Source organism: Anolis sagrei, chromosome 2, assembly GCF_037176765.1.
Source record: "Anolis sagrei isolate rAnoSag1 chromosome 2, rAnoSag1.mat, whole genome shotgun sequence".
NCBI lineage: Eukaryota > Metazoa > Chordata > Lepidosauria > Squamata > Dactyloidae > Anolis > Anolis sagrei.
This window is the reverse complement of record NC_090022.1, coordinates 25968390-25984262: the sequence shown is the minus strand read 5'-3', so window position 1 is coordinate 25984262 and position 15873 is coordinate 25968390. Positions and strand designations below refer to the sequence as shown.

General features: G+C 42.4%; 1 protein-coding gene across 1 annotated transcript in view; it reads right to left on the bottom strand.

The window, feature by feature from the left end:
- LOC132769495 (uncharacterized) overlaps positions 1-15873 on the bottom strand; it is a 50810-nt gene that overhangs the window by 4209 nt on the left and 30728 nt on the right. The window contains exon 6 of the mRNA XM_060766563.2: positions 8223-8496. Within this exon, the coding sequence (XP_060622546.2) occupies positions 8223-8496 (274 nt within the window). The remainder of the gene's footprint in view (positions 1-8222; positions 8497-15873) is intronic.

Below are 15873 nucleotides of genomic sequence, written 5' to 3'. Positions count from 1 at the left end.
TTACTCACAACCTCCATGTATTCAGCATACAGGTACATAACTTGTCACTCCAGTTACAGATGGATTTGAAGTGGTTTCTCTGTGCAGATAACACAGGACACCCTTCTTACAATCAACAGCAACATGAATTTGCTGTTAACAGGCATCATGTCTGAGCTGATAAACGTTGAGCACTAGATTGTTTTTAGGGACTGTGATATATAATGGACTGTTTAATTGTTTTAATTGTTTAATTTGTTAATTACTGTTTATATGTTGAATTTGTTTTACCTTGTTGTTGTGCCGGCATCAAATTGTGCCTTTTTGTAAGCCGCCCTGAGTCCCCCCTCGGGGGTTGAGAAGGGCGGGGTAGAAGTGCAAGAAATAAATAAATAAAATAAATAAATGTCTAATGATGTCTCTGCTCTAAAATGAAATCTGAGCTCTGAGCTGTCTCAGATCTGATCATGTGGTCTGCAGCCCTTCCCACAACCTCAAGAAACAGAGAGCAGGGGAAGCTGCATACCAAAACATACATATACAATACAGTAAGCAAACAGAATCATATAAAAAACAAATAACTAGTGGAGGCTTGAAGAAGGCTGCTGTTTCTAACAACAATGTGCTGCCTTTTTGTCAGACTCAAAATCTACAGCCAGAGACGACTGTCATGTATGGTCTGTTTGCAGGGTCAGCAATGAACACGTGACAAAATGTAGTAAGGATTTGGAAAGGAAAGATTTTGGAACCCTAGGAGGACAGCTGAAATGAAATGTCAGCATGGATGTACTAATTAATAGAGAGGAAAATAGTGTTAAAAGCACCAAAAAGTTGGGGGCACTGTTTCATTGGGTGAGCCACTTCTGCTCCTATGCCATCTTCTAATTGCTGCATGACAATAACAGGTATGCCCAAAGCTCGAGGTGGGTTACAGAATAATTAAAACACATAAACATTGTAAAAACAGCACAAATACACATACTGAAATGTACCATATATACTCAATGCTCCAGTTCTGTGGAACTCATTGCCTCCATATATTAGAGCAATGTCGGAGTTGCAACCTTTTGCAAAGGCGTTCAAGACTTGGCTGTTTGGCTGTGCATTTAAGTAACTGGATCAAATTTTGCCATAGTCAATGCTGAATGTTTTTATGTTGAATGTTTTTATGTTGAATGCTTTTATATTGAATGTTTTATATTGTGTATAAACTGTTTTAAATTGTAAGTCGCTCGGAGCACCTTGGTGGAGAGCGACTAATTAAGAAATAAAGTGATGATGATGATGATGATACTCAAGTATAAGCCAAGTTTTTCAACCCTTTTTAAGGCTGAAAAAGCCCCCCTCGGTTTATACTCAAGTCAAGGTTTTTTATTTGCTCTATTTATTATTATTATTATTATTATTATTATTATTATTATTATTATACATGTACATTACTTTACTCTATTATTATTATTATTATTATTATTATTATTACATTTAGTATTTTACTCTATTATTACTGTTATTATTACATTTCCAATAATTTACTCTATTATTATTATTATTGTTATTATTGCATTTATTACTTTTACTCTCTTTATTATTATTGGAAGGATACTTAAGCACATTTACATTGAAGAAGGTTAGAATAATGGTTTAATCAAAGTTGGACCATCTTATTTTAAATTACAGTTTTATGTATATATTCAAAAACATTTAACCTACAGATGCCTCAATTAATGTTATTTTATTGGTATCTATTTTTATTTTGAAATTTATCAGTAGCTGCTGCATTTCCCACCCTCGGCTTATACTCGAGTCAATACATTTTCCCCTGATTTTTGCGGTAAAATTAGGTGCCTCGGCTTATATTTTGGCCGGCGTATACTCGAGTATAGATGGTATTTCTATAAAAGATACATATTAAAACGTAATTCTATAAAATACACATGAAAAATCACAAAACAGAGATTAAACAAAGGACATGAGTTTAAAATTCATGCTTAAACGCTGGCTTTAACTGCCATGGCTCAATGATTTCAAGTCCTGGGATTTGTAGTTTGGTGAGATACTAGTACTCTTTAGCAGAGAAGGCTAAAAACTTTGTAAGATTACAACGCCCATGATTTTACAACACTGAACCATGGCAGTTAAACTACTGTCAAACTATATTCGTTCTGCAGTATAAGTGCACTCTACGACATTCAAACTTTCAATTAATCAATGTGCATTGCAAATGTGTATTAAATTTAAATTTGCTTTATTTCTATACCGCGTTTCTCAACCTAAAATTAGGTGACTCAATGCGGTTTACACAATATTAATTACCACAACAATAACAATTAAAACACAGCATACACAATGGCAAACACACAACATTCATACCAATGCCTCGATCACAAACAAGATCCAAGATTATTTTAAATATTGCATAAAATTACCTTCAGCCTATATGTATATGGTGTACATGAAAATGCCTGTAATAGTTGTAGAAATATAGAGTTGAAAGAGACCGCATGAGCCATCTAGTCCAACCCCCTGCCATGCAAGAAAAGCACAACCAAAAGCCCCTTGAAGCGAACACTAACATTCAAGTGTTAGTTCTTAAAACTAACACTTGAATGTAACAGGAAATCATTAACCGATACAGTCACTTCACTTTTTCTTGCTGTTTTACTTTTGTAAAGTAGCAAAAGCAGAAAGCAAAAGTGGTGTTACTGTACTGGATAATATATACATAGTTAAGGTAATTCCAGTTCACTATATTACTTGCAACATGTTAACTTCTGAGTTCTGTATCCTTTGGAGTACAAAATAATTCCACCACTTTATTCTAAAGCTTCTCCTTCTGGATCTCTGGAGTAGTTCCAATATCTAGGGTGCTACTTAAAGAGAAAACTCTATTTCATCACATAGTTGTTGCCAGCGCATATAAATCACACACCCATTTTTGGGGTGCCAAAATTGGTAAATCTTATTTTCCTCACATAATAGTCGCACCCACCCACCTGCACACCTGCATCTCAGAGCTATGGGGTCTTTAAGGAAAATCAGTTTTACCAATGTGTGCCTATGAGAGCTATGGGACCTCCCTCAGGGTGAAACTATTACGTGGTGGTGACTTGTAGCTATGGGGCTTCACCTGGTTGCAAAAAAAATCCTGCATAATAGTTGCCACGGCATAAGAGTCTCAACCTTTTTCTTCCCCCCAAAAGAGGAGGAAAGTGCTACTGTTATGTGGTGAAATATGGCATGTTTCAGCTGAGACCCTTCTTCAGGGATTTCCTCCTCCAAATACAACACAGTTGGTCCTGCAAAAGATAGCAACGGGGCCTTTGCTTTGGATTTGATCCATCTTCTTTTGGAAGGAAGACATCTGGTACGGCAACTGTCACAAACTTCATGCCAATCTCAAGTTTTACACCCACGCAACAGCAGAAATGGCTAATTCGCCAGTGGAAAAAAATAATTTTTCACACCAGGTGTTTATCAGACCACACAGCTTCCAAGGATACCAACTAGCTCACTTTACCTAACCACTGATCTCCTTTATTGAACTTGCAGGCTGTCAAGAGGAATCATCTAGCCAAGAAAATGTGTCCAAAGTCTCATGCCAATCTCCACTGTGGCAATGCTACTCAAAGTGGTGGTCTGCGGATTGGTACCCACCACAATTTTGACTTATGGCAAGCCTATCACAGGGTTTTCTTGGAAAAATCTGTTCAAATTTTGCCTTTTTCTGAGGCTGAGAGTGAATTGTGCAAGATCACCAAGCCGGTAGCCATGGCTGGGTGGGGATTTCCATAGTGGGTGGAGCCACGGTGGCACAATGGATTAAACCACTGAACTGTTCAATCTGCTGACCTAAAGGCTGGCAGTTCAAAGCTGCAGGTTGGGGTGAGCTCCCGTTGTTAGCTCTATTAATAATAATAATAATAATAATAATAATAATAATAATAATAATAATGTAAAGCATTTATATTCCACCCTTCTCACCTCAAAAGGGACTCAGGGCGGAGCACAACATAAACGGCAAACATTCAATGCCGAAACATACTAGATCATACACATACAAAAGCATTAAAATCACTTATCTTAACATTAAAATCCTCTAGTTAAAACTGTCTCAACCACCATATCGAATTTGGTTGGTATACTAAGGGTTCCTATTGCTGCCTCATTGCACAATCCTAAAGTCTCAGTCCCACAGCCACATTTTTCTCATCCTTCTAAAGGACAAGAGGGAGAGGGTTGACCTGATCTCATTACAAAGGGAGTTCCATAGCCGAGGAGCAATCACTGAGAAGGCCCTGTCTCTCGTCCCTGCCAAATGTGCCTGTGATGGTGGCAGGACCGAGAGCAGGGCCTCCCCAGAAGATCTTAATCTCTGCAGTGGTTCATAGGAGGAGATGCGTTCAGACAGGTAAATTGGGCTGGGACCATTTAGGGCTTTATAAGCCAAAGTCAGCACTTTGAATTGTGCCTGGTGGCAAACTGGCAGTCAGTGGAGCTGGCATAACATGGGAGTTGTGTGCTCCCTGTACGCCGCTCCAGTTATTAACCTGGCTGCCTCTCCCTGGACTATTTGAAGCTTCTGAGCAGTCTTCAAAGGCAACCCCACGTAGAGGGTGTTGTAGTAATCTAACCTAGATGTGCCTCTAGCTCCTGCCTACCTAGCGGTTTGTAAACATGCAAATGTGAGTAGCTCAAAAGGTACTGCTTCAGCGGGAAGGTACTAAAAGGTGCCCATAGAGCCATGCTGGCAACACAACCAGGAGGTGTCTACAGACAACAGGCTCCTCAACTTGGAAATGGAGAAATAGCACCTCCCCAAGGCTAGATTTGAGCATCACCTCCAGAAAGTCAGAGATGAAAGTGTTCTGTGTATTTGTATGTCATTGTTATGTCACTGTATTAAAAGCACTGAATGTTTGCCTATCTGTGGATGATGCAATCTGCTCTGAGTCTCCTTGGGGAGATAGAGCAGAAAATAAATAAAGTGTATTATTATGAGGATCCCCCAGTGGCACAGTGGGTTAAACCTTGCTGAACTTGCTGACTGAAAGGTCGGTGGTTCAAATCTGGGGAGTGGGGTGACCGAGCAACCTACCTATTTTTCTCTATAGTTTGGTCAGCACAGCAACAGGGATGTTACAGTCAGTCCTCCATATTTCCTGGGGTTATGGGCACAGGATCTCTGTAAAAGTGAGAGAAAAAAACATGAATAAAGAAATCTCTCTTTTTGTCTCAGAGAGCATCTCTCTGGGAATTTCTAGGTCTCCCAGCATGATTTGGAAGCTGATCACAGAATCACACTGGAGAACCCAGAGATTCCCAGAAATGTGTTCTCTTTAATTATTTTAAGGTCCTCCTGGATGCCCAAACGAAGATGCTTGCAGTCATACTGGAGGGTTTACAGCAGGCCTGGGCAAATATGGGCCCTCCAGGTGTTTTGAACTTCAACTCCCACAATTCCTAACAGCCTCAAGCCCTTTCCTTTCCCCCCTCTCCTCTCCCATTTTAATGATGTGACACCACATCAACTGGGGGTGTATCTACACTGCCATACATCCAGATTGTCAGATGAGATAATCCACATTATCATCTTTGAACTGGATTATATGTGTCTAAACTAACATATAATCCAGTTCAAAACAGATAATCTGGATTTTATATGGCAGTGTAGATCCAGCCTGACTGTTTGATTCTTAATCAAGGGAGGAAAGTGGGGTATAAATGATAATAATAACCACCATTAATTTGAGACTCAAGCCAAACAGTGACTGCACAAAAGGTGGGACCTGTAACAGGAGAGGCCAGTACTATACCAAAATTATTATTGTTGTTATTATTATCATTACTTAGTATTCTTTAGTATTTCTCCTTTCTCTCCAACAAATCTGATCTCTCCCACCATGACATGAGATTGTTAACTGCTCCTTTGGGTTTTGATTAGGAGGGGAAAAAGTGGAATAGAAATAAATATAATCCTAGCAAGTGCCATGAACTTGGAGAGTCCATGCAGAAACTGGCTGTGCAAAATAACAACAATAATAATAATTAATAAATAAATAAATAAAATGTCAGAGGCATTCTCTCCTGACGTTTCACCCACATCTATGGCAGGCATCCTAAGAGATTGTGAGGTGTGTTTGAAACTAGGCAAGGGAGGTTTATATACCTGTAAAATAATGTCCAGAGTGGGAGAAATAACTCTTTGAATGTTGGAGGTAAGTGTGAATGTTGCAATTGGCCACCTTGATTAGCACTGAATAGCCTTGCAGCTTCAAAGCATGTATGTTGCTGCCCGGGGGAATCCTTTGTTGGGAGGTGTTCGCTGGCCCTGATTTATTCTTGTCTGGATTTCCCAGTTTTTGAGTGTTGCTCTTTGATTAGCATTTAATGGTCTTGCAGCTTCAAAGCATGGCTGCTTCCTGTCTGGGGGAATCCTTTGTTGGGAGGGGAATTCCAGTCAGGAAACGGTCAGGCTTCAAACCAAGTTGTTGATTGTAGAACTCAGATTAGGTTTGGCCAACTAATTGAATTTGCACTATTTTAAATGGTTTTAATTTATATTAGTGTTTTATCTATTTTGTAATTGCTGTTTTATCTGTGTGTATATTGGGAGGCATCCAATTGTTGCCAGCTGTAAGCCGCCCTGAGTCACTCTTCAGGGGTAGAGAAGGGCAGGGTACAAATATCTGAAATAAATAATAAGGGCCAGCTAACACCTAGCAGTTTGAAAACATGCAAATGTGAGTAGATCAATAGGTACCGCTCCGGCAGGAAAGTAACGGCGCTCCATGCAGTCATGCCAGCCACATGACCTTGGAGGTGTCTACGGACAACACCGGCTCTTTGGCTTAAAAATGGAGATGAGCACCACACCCCAGAGTCAGACTCGACTGGACTTCATGTTAGGGGAAAACCTTTCATAGAATCATAGAGTTGGAAGAGACCTCATGGGTCATCCAGTCCAACTCCCTGCAAAGAAAGCAGGAATATTGCATTCAAAGCACCCCTGACAGATGGCCATCCAGCCTGTTTAAAAACTTCCAAAGAAGGAGCCTCCACCACACTCTGAGGCAGAGAGTTCCACTGCTGAACGGCTCTCACAGTCAGGAAGTTCTTCCTCATGTTCAGATGGAATCTCCTCTCTTGTAGTTTGAAGCCATTGTTCCACTGTGTCCTAGTCTCCAGGGCAACAGAAAACAAGTTTTCTGCCTCCTCCCTGTGACTTCCTCTCACATATTTATACATGGCTATCATGTCTCCTGGCCACATCATGAGGAGACAGCAAAGCCTAGAGAAGACAATTATGCTGAGGAACATGGAAGGTAAAAGGAAGAGGGGCTGACCAAGGGCAAGATGGGTGGATGGCATCCTTGAAGTGACTGGACTGACCTTGAAGGAGCTGGGGGTGATGACAGCCGACAGGGAGCTCTGGCATGGACTGGTCCATGAGGTCACGAAGAGTCGGAGACGACCAAACGAATGAACAACAACATCATATCTCCTCTCAGCCTTCTCTTCTTCAGGCTAAACATGCCCAGCTCTTGAAGCCGCTCCTCACAGGGCTTGTTCTCCAGACCTTGATCATTTTAGTCGCCCTCCTCTGGACACATTCCAGCTTGTCAATATCTCTCTTCAATTGTGGTGCCCAGAACTGGACACCTTTACCTAACACCTCCCAACAAAGGATCTCCAGGCAGGAAGCAGCCAGACCTTGAAGCTGCATGGCTATTCAAGGTGGCGAATTGCAACCTTCACACTTGTGTGAAAAAAAACAAACATTTTTCCCCGACCTTGGACATTATTCCACTGATATATAAATCTAATTTTCCTAGTTTCCAACAGACCTCACAACCTCCGAGGATCCTTGTTATAGATGCAGGCGAAACGTCAGGAGAGATTGCTTCTGGAATATGGCTAGAACAGGCTGGAAAACTCGCAGTTACCCAGTGATTCCGGCCATGGAAGCCTTCGACAACACAATATTTTGATTTTTTTTTTCAATGAACGTGGCAGTGAGTCAAGGCAGAAGGGAATGCGCCAAAGGAGGTGGCAGTGGGTGCCTTTGGGGTGCGGGAGTGGGCCCCCTTTTGCTCCCTCCGAGAGCCTAATCTTTCCCCCTCTTGCCCCCCTGCAGTGTTCCCCCTCCCATCACAGCAATGGGGGCCAAGGAGCCCCTTCCTCTCCATCATCAAGAGGCGGCCAGCGTCGCAATGCCCGGCCGCCGCCCTCTTTCTTTGGCGCACCTCGCTGGCCGCGCGACGGGAAAGCCAAGCAAGCGGTGCCAATGGAAGCTTCTCCCGGGTAGATCGGGGCCACCAACGCCGCCGCCGAAGCCTCTCCCTGGCTGGGCTTCTTCTCGGGCTTCTCTGCCTCTGCCTCTCCCTCGGCCCGCCTTCGCTCCGGATGCAGCAAGCGGCGCAGACAGGAAACCCATCCCGACCCCCGGCTGGCCGCAGACAGCAGACACACAAAGAGGGAGCGCAGCCTCCCAGTCCTTGGCGAAGTGGCCAGGGCCCTCTTGCGGCGGGAGAGAGAGAGAGGACCACACGCCCGGGAGACACAGCCAGGCAGAGGCACACGCCGGCCTTCCAGGGGTTTTGGACTCCCTCTCCCACCATTCCTGCAAGGAAGACTCCAGCAATACATGGAGACAGAGAGAGAGGGTTGCCAGATGTACAAGCTGGGTTTAGAAAAGGCAGAGGAACAAGAGACCAAATTGCCAATATCCACTGGATCATGGAAAAAGACATCTATTTCTGTATTGTTGAAGGATTTCATGGCTGGAATCACTGGGTTCTTGTAGGTTTTTTCAGGCTATATCTCTGAGGATGCTTGCCATAGATGCAGGCAAAACGTCAGGAGAGAATGCCTCTAGAACATGGCCATACAGCCCAAAAAAACCTACAACAACACACATCTATTACTGCTTTATTGACGATTCTAAAGCCTTTGACTGTGTGGATCATAATAAATTGTGGCAAGTTCTTGATGTATTGTCGAAGGCTTTCATGGCCGGAATCACTGGGTTGTTGTAGGTTTTTCCGGGCTATATGGCCATGTTCAGGAGAAAAATTGCCTCCAGAACATGGCCATATAGCCCGGAAAAACCTACAACAACCCAAGTTCTTGATGGTACAGGCATCCCAAGCCACCTTGTCTCTCTCCTGAGGAATCTGTACAAGGACCAAGTAGCAACAGTCAGAACAGGCCACGGAACAACAACCGGTTCAAGATTGGGAAAGGTGTACGGCAGGGTTGTATCCTCTCACCCAATCTATTCAACTTGTATGCAGAACACGTCATGTGATGTGCAGGGCTTGATGAATGCAAGGCTGGGGTGAAAATTGCTGGAAGAAACATTAACAACCTCAGATATGCAGATGATACCACTTTGATGGCCAAAAGCAAGGAGATGAGGAGCCTTCTAATTGAAAGAAAGAAGAAAGTGCCAAAGCTGGGTTGTAGTTAAACAACAACAACAACAACAAAAACAAAACCCCAAGATTGTGGCCACTGGACTGATTGACAACTGGGAAATAGAGGGAGAAAATGTGGAGGCAGTGACAGATTTTGTGTTTCTAGGCGCAAAGATTACTACAGACACAGACTGCAGCCAGGAAAATCAGGAGACTTCTTGGGAGGAGAGCAATGACCAATCTCGATAAAATAGTGAAGAGTGGAGACATCACACTGGCAATGAAGATTCGCATAGTGAAAGCAATGGTATTCCCCATAGTAACCTACGGGATGTGAGAGCTGGAAGGCTGAGCAAAGGAAGATAGTATATTTGGCCCTCCATGCCTTGAGGTTTGTGTAACCATCAACAGGACTTCAATGTTTTCAATCATAGTTTTATTTCTACATGAATCTAAGATTACAGACGACACCAAATTGGGAGGGACTGCGAATACTCCAGAAGACAGGAGCAGAATCTAAACAGATTGTCCGTATAACAGTTGTGCCCGTACCTTGGGAAGTCTAACTTGGCCACAGTAGCCCAAGCTCTGGTTACATCCCATATAGACTACTGCAACACACTCTATGTGGGGTTGCCTTTGAAGACTGTTCGGAAGCTCCAAATGGTCCAATGGGCAGCAGCCAGGTTACTAACAGGAGTGGTGCTCAGGGAGAACACAACTCCTCTGTTGCACCAGCACCACTGGATGCAAGTTTGTTACAATTCAAAGTGCTGGCGTTAGCCTATAAAGCCCTAAATAGTTCCAGCCCAGCTTACCTGTCCAAACGTACCTCTGCTTATGAACCATTTGGACTGGATTGACCTTGAAGGAGCTGGGGGTGGTGACTGACAGGGAATTCTGGCGTGGGCTGGTCCATGAAATCACGAAGAGTCAGAAATGACTGAATGGATGAACAACAACAGGACTCCCGGTTCTCAGTCCCGCCTTCTTCGCAGATGCGTTTGACTGGAACGAGGGAGAGGGCCTTCTCAGTGGTCGCCCCTCGGCTGTGGAATGCCCTTCCTAGGGATATTAAATCGGCCCCCTCCCTCCTAATATTATGTTAAAAAGTTAAAACTTGGCTTTTCAAGCAAGCATTTGCAAATGCGGTGTAACAGGCAAATATAGATCTACAGAACGACTGGACGATGCGAATTGGAAAATGATTTTAGTAAGGAGACGCTGAGGATTTATGTTTTTATTGGTTTTGTACAGTTTTTATATTATATGCGAAACTTTGTAGTTTCATGTTGTTGGGGGCATCAAATTGTGCCGACTGTAAACCGCCTTGAGTCATCTTCGGGCTGAGATACGGTAAATAAATATGGCAAATAAATAAATAAATTAGAGAGATGATTGGCCAAAACCAACATAATGAAGTTCAACTGAAACAAAGGCAAAATACTCCACTTAGACAGAAAAAAAGAAATGCAAAGAAACAGAATGGGAGACAATGTCTGGCTCAATAGCAGTACGTGTGATAAAGATCTTGGGAATCCTCGTAGACAAGTGTAACATGAGCCAACAATGTCATGCGGCAGCTAAAAAAGCCAATGAGATTTTGGCTTTCATCAATAGCAGTATAGTGTCTAGATTCAGGTATCTCATGCTCCCCCTCTATTCTGCCTTGGTCAGACCACACCTGGAATCACACTGTGTCCAATTCTGGGCACCGCAATTGAAGGGAGATGTTGACAAGCTGGAATATGTCCAGAGGAAGGCTATTCAAATGATAAAGGCTCTGGAGAACAAGCCCTAAGAGGAGCGGCTTAAAGAGCTAGGCATGTTTAGTCAGCAGAAGAGAAGGGTGAGAGAAGACATGATGGCCATGTATAAATATGTGAGGGGAAGTCATAGGGAGGAGGGAGCAAGCTTGTTTTCTGCTGCTCCGAAGACTAGCATGCAGAACAATGGCTTCAAACTACAGGAAAGGAGATTCCACCTGAACATGAGGAAAAACTTCCTAACTGTGAGAGCTGTTCAGCAGTGGAACTCTCTGCCCCAGAGTGTGGTGGAGGCTCCTTCTTTGGAGGCTTTTAAGCAGAGGCGGGATGGCCATCGGTCGGTGTGCTTTGATTACGATTTTCCTGTTTCTTGACAGGGGCTTGGACTGGATACCCCACGAGGTCTTTTCCAACTCTATGATCTAGGATTCAACACAAGAGGCGTCCAAGTGGCCGGCTACTGGTCAAAGGACATGTTATTTTTTTTTAAAGAAGACTACTTTGTTATTGTTTCTGAGTGCATATTTTAATTAAGAGGTTTCAACGGAGTCTATACCTTTTGGGCAATTGCAACCACAAATTATACTTCAAATAAACAAACCATCCTCTGCTAACGAAATATATTTTTGTAGTGGCATGTCTTTATCATTGGCAGTTTAAAGACATGGTTATTCAGTTTAACAGCTGAGTTACCTGTGTGCCATTACATTAATGGAGCCCCCGGTGGCGCAGTGGGTTAAACCCCTGTGTGCTGGCTGGACTGAAGACCAACAGGTCGCAGGTTTGACTCCGTGGAGAGGCGGATGAGCTCCCTCTATCAGCTCCAGCTCCTCATGTGGGGACATGAGAGAAGCCTCCCACAAGGATGATAAAAACATCAAATCATCCAGGCGTCCCCTGGACAACGTCCTTGCAGATGGCCAATTCTCTCACACCAGAAGCGATTTGCAGTTTCTCAGGTCGCTCCTGACACGACCAAATTACATTAATGCTTGTGAATATCACTTATTCAAAGGGCTGACTTCTAACAATGCCAGGCTTTCTTGACTAGTGGTTTTCAAAAGGTGTTCATGGAGATTCACATTTGCCAAATAGATGTGACATCATTTTTACCTTTTCAGTAAGGTTATGGTACAGTTATTTCCAATAGGTTATGGAATTTCGAATAAGATCCAGATTAGCCTTTTTCAATTAAAAAATCAAGCCATGTATGGTTGAATTTTGGGGTGTTCTTTGTAGCTTTGAGTAATGTCTCCCATTATCAGGTAATTTTTAATATTTTAAATTGTACATTTTTTAAAAAAGGAACATACGTATTTGTAACATAGGCTTAGCACAGGGACAGGGCTTAGCACAGCAGGTTAAAGCATTAAGCTGCAAAAAAATCCTGCCGATCGAAAGGTTGGCAGTTCAAGCCTGGGTCGGGGTGAGAACTCAGCCCCAGCTTCCATTCACCTAGCAGATCGAAAACAGAAATGTGAGTAGATAAATAGGTACCGCTTTTCGCGGGGAGGTAATAAAAGGTGCCTGTAAGAACATGCAGGTGATTTGATCGGGAGGACGTCCATGGACGACAAAAGCTGCTTTGCAGAGAAGATGGAGCGATAGCACCTCCCTGTGGCTGGAGTTGAGCACAGCCTCTAGATGCTGGAAATGGAAAAATATGAGAAAAGCCTTTACCTCTGTTTATGTATTGTCTCTTCTTGTTAATTGTATAACAGCATTGAATGTTTGTCATAGATGTGTTCTGTAATCCACCCTGAGTTCCCTCGTGGAGATAGAGAAAAATATAAATAAAGTATATTATTTATTTATTATTGTTAGGTTACTAAAACAATAAAATCCAGAAAGAGTATAGCCAGCACAAATGATTTTTTTTAAAAAACAACACCATTATAACAACTTTAAGGCAATATGCTTATCTGGGTGAAATATTGTGTGTGTGTGAGAGAAGCCTTGGCCTGCTATCTTTTGTACAAGATTTGTTTAAGAAGGAACAAGTATGACAAACTTGTAAAGGACCGGATGGTGCCAGGAAGAGACCTGAATCAGGTAGTGGCCCATCAGCTGAAAACATAGACACACTATGTCATACATAACAAGTGCCCTCCTAAAATGTAATGAACAACTCCCATCATCCCCAAACAATACATTTTGTAAAAAATACTGTAGTCACTGAGATATACAGGGAATATAACTTTCAGTAGTTTTAAAAACACTTCTCAAAGTTTTCATAAAGAGAGACCAACAATTAAGATAAAAACTAATTTAAAGTTAACATAATTTCTTATAAAGCCTGGTTGTGAAGACAGAAATTTCCAAAGTTCTAATGTGACTTGTCCATGGCTTAGATAACCATGGCATCCCTATCACAGTACTAGAAAATAACCCATATGTTTTGTGGCCATATCAAATTTGTTGCCACACACAGAACACTTGTGGTTAACAGTGGGCATCCAAGGGATCTTAGTCTCAAAACCACTTGAAACTGGTAACATTTGAATTTCAGCTTTCAGTAGGTTCAGAAGCAGGTCCTGCAGGTCCAGGTAAACAAAGCCAAGAGTATGCAAGTCCACGGCAATGTGCCTTTAGATCCAGACTTATAGTAACATTTATTGCAGGCAAGGGCAAACTTTGGCCCTCCAAGTGTTTTGGACTTCAACTCCCACAATTCCTAACAGTCCGTAGGCTGGGTTGTAGGTTTTTTGGACTGTATGGCCATGTTCTAGAAGTATTCTCTCCTGATGTTTCACCTGCATCTATGACAGGCATCCTCAGAGGTTGCAAGGTCTGTTGGGAACTAGGAAAATTGGTTTTATATATCTATGCAAAGTCCAGGCAAGCATGTGGACAGTTTCAACAGAAAGGAAGAAACCAAAAAATGAACAAAATCTGTATTGAAAAACTCTAAAATTATAACAGTAAATAAATAACAAAACTCAAACACATGGGAACTCCAGACAAGAAACAATCAGAAACAGCTAATCACCTCTCAACAAAGGATTCCCCCAGGCAGTAACAGGGCACATGTAAAAACTTTTACGCCATCAAATGCTAAATTGAAACATACAAACCTAGATCCAATGGACAAGAGTGCTTTCTCCCATCCTGGATTTTCCACAGATATATAAACCCAATTTGCCTAGTTTCCAACAGACCTCACAACCTCTGAGGATGTCTGCCATAGATGCAGGCTAGACGTCAGGAGGGAATGATTCTAGAACATGGCCATACAGCTCGGAAAACCTACAACAACCCAGCCTACAGATTGTTAGGAATTGTGAGAGTTGAAGTCCAAAACACCTGGAGGGTCAAAGTTTGCCCTTGCCTGATTTATTGTAATGTCTCAAACCCTTTAGCACATATACCTTCTTCCTTGAGATATTGCAGAATTGCAACCCATACATAAAATGTAGCCAACATGGCCAATGGGGAGGAATATTGGAAGCTGTCATTCAACATTTAGAGAGTTGCAAAATCACCAATCCCTTTTAACCTATAAGGCAGTTGTTCTCAACCTGGGACCCCCAGATGTTTTTGGCCTTCAACTCCCAGAAATCCTAACAGCTGGTAAACTGGGCTGGGATTTCTGGGAGTTGTAGGCCAAAAACATTTGGGGACCCCAGGTTGAGAACCACTGCAATAAGGCATTTTTCATTATGTTAACAGTGGATGGAGCTGAATGCTGTTTGTAGGCCATCTGCACTATTGTGCTGTCATGAGAACTGCTCCGTCTCTTAGAAACAAACACACCATTCTTTTCTCGTCAGCTGTAAATATTGTCTATCTCCCTGCAGCATCTGGAATAGGACACCTGCCTGGCTTATTCACAATGTGTGGCTATCAAAATAGAGCACATCTATGGCTGCATTCAGGTCTCTCCCCAAATCACAATTGTTTGTGGGTGAGAATAAGCAAATGGGTCAAAGCAATATAGCCTGGAGCCTTTGCATGGCCTCTCTGAATTTGGGAAGCTAGTTTGTGCATCTGATACTCCAGAATTAAGTCCCTTTAAATTAAGTTGGATAGTTTTTCAGCTTTATGTTACTTTACAAAAATAGGATATGAAATCAGGGCTCAAATTATCCTACCTTTTTAATTCTGGGAGGGTGGTCATGTTAGTTCTCTTAAGCTAAGAGAAAAATAACAGTGTTCTGTGATACCTCAAAATAAAAAAAGTCTTTAAGGTGCTTCAAGACACTGTGTTTCTCTAGGTTTATAAGCGGCCGTGGTGTGTACAAACCAGCTTCTCCACATTTTGATAAAACAAGAAGGTGCCATTTGTTGCAAACTGTGAACAGAATTGCTATATTCTGACTGCTGTGCCAAGAGCATGGAGTGAGATCCATGTTAGCTCATGGCTTGTGGTTGCTTGATCTCATCACAGCAAACCCTTACAGCCCTTTATACTCTATGCTTGTTATCAGAGCTGTCGCGATGATCATATATACCAGGCATGGGCAAACTTTGGCCTTCCAGGTGTTTTGGACTTCAACTCCCACAATTCCTAACAGCCTAATGGCTGTTGGGAATTGTGAAGGTTGAAGTCCAAAGCTCCTGGAGGGCCAAAGTTTGCTCATGCCTGATATATCCAAATCCCCAATGTTGTGACATTGAATGTGACCAGATCCGGTCTTGGTCTTACATTGGCACATTTTCCAAACAGAATGGTCAGGACGTTTTGAAGCCCTTGATTAAGTTATAGTCTGAGC